General features: G+C 43.6%; 1 protein-coding gene across 1 annotated transcript; it reads left to right on the top strand.

Moving 5' to 3' along the window:
* SPINT3 (serine peptidase inhibitor, Kunitz type 3) lies at window positions 1-3734 on the top strand. Its single transcript, XM_002798117.4, has 2 exons — window positions 1-470; window positions 3201-3734. Exons 1-2 carry the CDS (start codon window positions 395-397, stop codon window positions 3392-3394), a joined length of 270 nt encoding a protein of 89 aa, XP_002798163.1. The 5' UTR covers window positions 1-394; the 3' UTR covers window positions 3395-3734.
* The last annotated feature ends 2665 nt before the right edge of the window (window positions 3735-6399 follow it).

The following is a 6399-nucleotide window of genomic DNA, read 5'->3' as shown; positions in this document are numbered from 1 at the left end:
AAAGTAGCATAACCTCCTCTTATCTACAAAATGGGAGTTTTAAGTGTTGTGGGATTCTTGTAGAGACTTAAGGGAAGCAATGTGTGAAAACTATTTTTGCATGGTGCCTAGAAAATAAAAGGTACTAAAAAATGGCTACTGTCTTTTTAGTATTGTGAAAAGGGCTTCCACACTGAAGTGGTACTAAAGTAGCCTGGTTGGCCAGATCAGATAAGGCCAGGAAGAGAGAGGCGAAGCTGTGCTTTGGATGAACACTCTGTTCCTGAGGCAGCCCAGCCCCATGAAAAGCCTGAGTTAAGGGTGAATGAGCTGGATGTGGGGCCAGGCTCCTCCCCTTGGTCCCTTTTCTCCCTAAAATGGCAACCCCAGGCTGAGCCACTGGCTGAGTGGCACCATGCAGCTTCAGGCCTCTCTCTCGTTTCTCCTGATTCTCACTCTCTGCCTAGAGCTTCGATCAGAACTATCACAAGGTTGGTATAAAATGTGGGATCTCAAAGAGTAGACTGGGAATCAGGCTGAGGGTGGGTAGTGGTGGGGGAGGTGGTGCAGCACCAACAGAACCCACTTCTTACCTTACTGGATTGAGAGTCAATTCAGTTCAAGTCACTTCATCGGATATATGTTGGGCACATAGTATGTGCCAGACACTGTCCTAGGTGCTGGGGTTAAAGCAAGGAGCCTAAGACCCTGCCTTTGTGAAATTAAGATGTTAATGGGAGAGAGACATACAATACCTAACACACATGATAGATGATCAAAGTGCTATAGAAAATAAAACAAGCAAAGCAGGAAAAGGGGCCTTCAACATCTGGGGTGGGGCTGGTGGCAGGCTAGGAGAGGTTGGGAAAAGGAGATCAGAGCCAGAATTTGAGAGTGAGGAACTTAGCCAAGTTAGATGCACTTGTCAGAAATGGTTCCTTCCTGGACCACTTTCTCTGTGGAAGCTTGGAATCTGCAAATGGAAGTGGGGAGATGAAGTGCAGTTATAGCTAAGATAATCTGCTGGAAATGGGGATGGTAGGCAGCAGTTTCCAAGATTTTTAAGCAGCCAGTAGGATTCCCTGTATAAAAATGCATATTAGAATACACAAAAGGGTAAGAAAGAAAGTAAAAAATTATAGAAATCTTACCTTCTGGAGATTATCACTGTCAATGTGCCAGTGAACATCCTTGCACATGCAAGCATAGTTCTCTGCATGTATGTACATGGAGCTATTAATGATAGATTCTTAGATATAAATGGAACCGTAAACCTCCCAATAACCCTATAGATGAGTGGTTCTCGAGTTTGTCCCCTAGTCCAACAGCAGTAGCAGCAGCAGCATCAACTAGAAACATACTAGTTCCCAGTCCCACCTGATCAGAAACTGTGGAGGTACGTCTCTCTAATGAGCCTTCCAGATGATTCTGATGCATACTCGAGTTTGAAAACATCTGCCTTAAGTAAGAAGAATGTAGTGGTTTACAGGATGAGCATACCTGGAGTCAGACACACCTGGGTTCTGGTCCTGGCTCCTCTACTTACAAACTCTGTGCCTCAGGAACATCATTTATAGCCTTTCTGAGCATCAGTTTCTTCTTCTAAAAAAAAGGTTAACCACCTTTTCTGATATATGTCAAATAGTCTGATGTATGTCAAGCTCTCAGTACAACTTAGCTCTTAATAGGTTCTTGTAAAGCACTTAGAACAGCTTCTGTCACACTCAAAACACACACACACGGTGTCATTATCTACTTTACATAAAAAAGAAACAAGTCAAGTGATTTTCCTTTGGTTTAATGGAATGGAAGAGCAGAGAAGCAAGACTGAGAAAATTAAGAGCAGATGGGACTCCAGCCCCTACAGAGTCACCTGTAAGGGTCTAAAAGCCAATGCTGCTGCAACTAGGATGTCTTAAGAACATGCCCCTCCACCTCCCACCTTGATTGGATAAGCTATTCTGTCTCCTTCCCATTCTCCTTCACCCTTAGCGTTAGCCTTGCAGGTAGGAGGATGAGACAGAGCCTGAACCTTTCCAAGTCCTAGGTTGCTGCCTGAAGTTCCACCATAGGTGTGATCATTCATCCGTCCATTCACTCATTTTACAACAACCAAGATGGATGGAGAACCTGCAAGCCTTTGCAGTCGAACCATGCTGGGTTTGATTCTTGGTCCTACTGCTTCCTAGCCTGACATTAGGACAGATACTTCATTTCTCTGGCCTTAGTTTCCTCACGTAATGTTGGAAGTTCTACTAGCTACCACGAAGAGTAAAACTGCCCACCTGGTGACAGAAACATACAAGGAGGGCACAAAGAAACTTCTAATCCTGCCCCAGAGGAGCTCAGTGGTGGTGGTGGTGGTGGTGGTAGTGGTGGTGGTGGCGGTGGTGGTGGTGGTGGCGGTGGTGGTGGTGGTCTATTAACAAATATTTGCTAAGAACTGAGAACTAGGCCTGTGTTAGGCACTAAGGCTGCAGAAATGAGTACAATGAGATCCCTTTTCTCAAGAGTCTTATTGGTTAAGCAATAGAATGATTAAGAGCAGCTACTATTTACTGATTTATTTTCTATTTATCAATGCTTTTCACTGGTAATCTCTGACCCTTCAATAAACCAAAAATGTGGATATTATACCAGCATTTTTGCAACGAAGGAAATTGTCAATGAGATAAGTCATTTGTCCAAGATCACATAGCTAGAAGATAATTGAGACAAGTTTGAACCCTCTGAGATTCAATCTTGCTGTCAGATTCAAAGTCTGTTTTCCTTCTGTCACGGGATATCGATTCTAGAATTGATTATGAGACAGGAGGTAGGAACCTGAGGATCTTTATTATCAAATCCTATAAAATCAGATCTGGAAGGGCACTCAGAGATGATGGGGTTCAACTCCTTGATTTTACAAATGAAGAAATGGAGACATGAACAAGTTAGGTTTATACAACATCACACAGCAGCAAGTGGTTTGACTACAATCTCAGTCCACTTGAATTGGGTTCTCAAGCCTGTGATTCTCACCATATCAGGCTACTCTCAGAAGTCAAAATGTCAACTTCTGTGTAAACAGATCAGACCACGGTTGGGCAGAAAGAGGTACAGAGCACAGCCATTGTAGATGACCTCACAATTGTGCCCAGGGCTGTCACAGCCCCTGGCATATGAGGCAAACAAGGGGAAGGTGATGGGTTTGGTCTCCTTCAAACACTTTCTCTCTTCAGACACTATCACGGATCTCCTCCCAAATGTATGCTCTTTTCCTATGGAAAAGGGCCCTTGTCAAGCCTACATGATTCGATGGTTTTTCAACTCTGAAACTGGTGAATGTGAATTATTTGCTTACGGAGGCTGCAGAGGCAACAGCAACAACTTTTCGAGGAAAGAAGAATGTGAGAAAATGTGCAAGTTCACCTGATTTTCTAACAAGAACACAGCCTTCCATGGATTTGGGATTGATCTGAGGGCCATAGAAGGTATTTTTTTTTTTTTTTGTGAACAAGAGATTCATTCCTCTACCCCTACATTTATTCTCCCTGATGTGCTCCTAAAAATGCTTCATCTCTGTGCCCGAAATTCTATAAATGTTGCAATCAAGTTTAAAATCTCAAGACCTCCTTTTTAAAACATACACGTACTTACAAATACACTGGGGAAATTTAGAGCAGTCATTCACACCTTAGTGTGAAGTACTGCTTAACCCACTGGGAGATAAAGGTTTTGAAGGAGAAAGGGGTGGATTTGGAAATTTGGGTAAGATATTGGAAGGGCCTATATTGGACAAGGAGGGGATTTCAAGTCTTGTGAAATAAGACACAAGGAAACAACAGAAACCAGGGAAGAAAGGGGAATTGGGGAGAAACTGAGGATGTTAAGGACATTTTAATTAAAAAAAAGAAAAAGTAGTGGGCCGGGCATGGTGGCTCACACCTGTAATCCTAGCACTTTGAGAAGCTGAGTGAGGTGGGTGGATCACGAGGTCAAGAGATCGAGACCATCCTGGCCAACATAGTGAAACCCCATCTCTACTAAAAGTACAAAAATTAGCTGGGTGTGGTGGCTCACGCTACTACACTACATAGTCCCAGCTACTCGGGAGGCTGAGGCAGGAGGATGCTTGAACCCAGGAGGCAGAGATTGCAGTGAGCCGAGATCATGCCATTGCACTCCAGCTTGGTGACAGAGTGAGACTCGGTTTAAAAAAAAAAATGAATTTTTATGAAAGTTATTATCTACTAAGGCTAAACTCCATCTTCCTGCCAAGGGTTACACGGGGAGAGGAGTGAAGAGCCCTGGTTCTAGAGTTTTTTGGTTTGCCTTAAGCAACACCAATTACAACAACTTGGAGGGAGAGGAGAAAAACACAAGAATCATCTCATTCATTTATTTCAAGAGGGCCCACAGATGGAGAGGGACTTCTTTAAGATCACAGGGTGGGAATGAAACAGAGGCATCCTTGGTCTCACCAAAAGGTCTCTTCCATTGCATTGTAATCCCCCTAATCCATAATTTTTCCAGACTTCCTCCGGGATGGAGGGCAGAATTGAAGAGGGAGCATTCATGTGGGCACTGTCCCTTATTTACCACTGTGATTCAGGGTCCTCCCCCAAAGTCCAAGTCAGCTCCTTCCCATTGCCCAAGGAACAATAACTTGAAGCCATTATGCCAGGCCCCATGCTAAGCTCTTCATAAATAATACACATAAACCTCAGGGTAACCCTAAAAATCAGTTTACTACTCAAAGCATGCTCCAGGAACAGGTAGCTTCCAGGTCACCTGAGAAATTGTTAGAAATGCGGAATCTCATGACCAGCCTCGTAACAAGATTCCTGGGTGATTTGTGGGCACACTCAAGTTTAGGAAGCAGTGGTAGATGAGGAAACAAGGATAAAACAGAGCAGTAATGTTTCCAGGGCCACACAGCTGGAACGTGGCAGAGCTGGTCATTGAACTCTTGTCAGTACATTTGCAAAGTCCCTGGTATAATGGCTATGCTTCACTCTGTCATGGATCTCAGAATTTCCCCCATGGGGCTGATTTCCAGTTAAAGGTTTTATCAGAAAAATTTTAAAACACCAAGTTATGCTGCCAAGGCAACAAACACATCTCCCTTTTGTGGAGGACACCAGGAAGCAGGATTCCTGGATCATCTCTGGGAAGAGTCTGAGACAAAATCCTAAATGTCTCCTATGGCCGCTGTCTTCTTTTTCCAGGTTGGAGAGCAGCAGTCACACAACCTACTGAGGACTTCCACAAAAGAGAGCTTACCTCATTCCTAGCCCCTGGGCTCCATTCCACCCACCCCCACTCCCTCTTCCCTTCTCAACATTTCACAAGAGGGAGCATTCTCGATGGCTATCACCAATCAGATATTTTGTCTTACCAAAATGTTCTAGAAATTCCTGAATTGCTCAACACCTAAATCACTGGCTTTAAGCTCTGTCTCCTACTCATGAAACACCAGAACTATCTGGCCTTGAGATTCAGAAAATGTGATCATTGTCTCTATAATTCAATTGTGTCTGCATTAACCACCCCATCTTGTCAGAGAACCCTAAATTCAGGCTCGTGTACCCAATGTGTGCCAACACTGACACACAGGTGCTTGGAAATAGAGAAACGTTTATCTAATTTGGTCAAAGCAAGAAGGCAGGAAGGCAAGATCTCTCCGATTTACCTTAAGAAAAAGAAGCAGAGAGTTATGTGGCTACAGAGTAGGAGACGGGGAGTTTCAGGGAACCAAGGGGCAAAAGTCTGTGTTTCTTCACTCTCAGATAACACTTGAAACAATCAGACTTCTAGGAGTCAGCAGCTTGTCACAACATCCTTGAAGACATTTATTTCTTCTTGGATACTTTCTTTGTGACCCTGAAGTTAACTCCCCCTGCTTGACAGAGAAACAGTACATCAGCAGTTTATAATTATGTTGTGGGAACAAGGAATATTGGGCAAAAAGCAAGTGCAAGCAAACACAAGGGCCTGATCAGAATTTTCATTATTTCAGTCACTAAAAATGCTGGGATGCTGAGATCTCAAGGGGCCCTGTTACAAATCCCCACTGCCTTTTTCCATTCCTCACTTATGTAGGAAAAGGGGTGTCATTCTTCTCTGGCTACTTCCTGCTGAAAAGGGGCAAAGGTGTGGAAACTGAAGAGCGGCACCTATCCACCTGAAGTTGAAAGTATTTCCAGGGGCCGGGCCCATATCCTGCATACTGCAATTCCATTATCTGGGTGCCGTTACCTATTATAGTCTTGGAACAGCATCTTAATCTATATTTGATGATGACATTAATGAAAGCATGAGTTACAATAACGATAAGATAGATGGATGAGCCAAAAGTAATGATACCAGAAAATATAGATCGGATCCCTTGTGAGATCCAAGAAAACAATCCAGAATACCAATCACCTAATCCTAGTT

Source organism: Macaca mulatta, chromosome 10 (genome assembly GCF_049350105.2).
Source record: "Macaca mulatta isolate MMU2019108-1 chromosome 10, T2T-MMU8v2.0, whole genome shotgun sequence".
Lineage (NCBI taxonomy): Eukaryota > Metazoa > Chordata > Mammalia > Primates > Cercopithecidae > Macaca > Macaca mulatta.
This window is presented reverse-complemented; position numbering and strand designations above follow the sequence as displayed.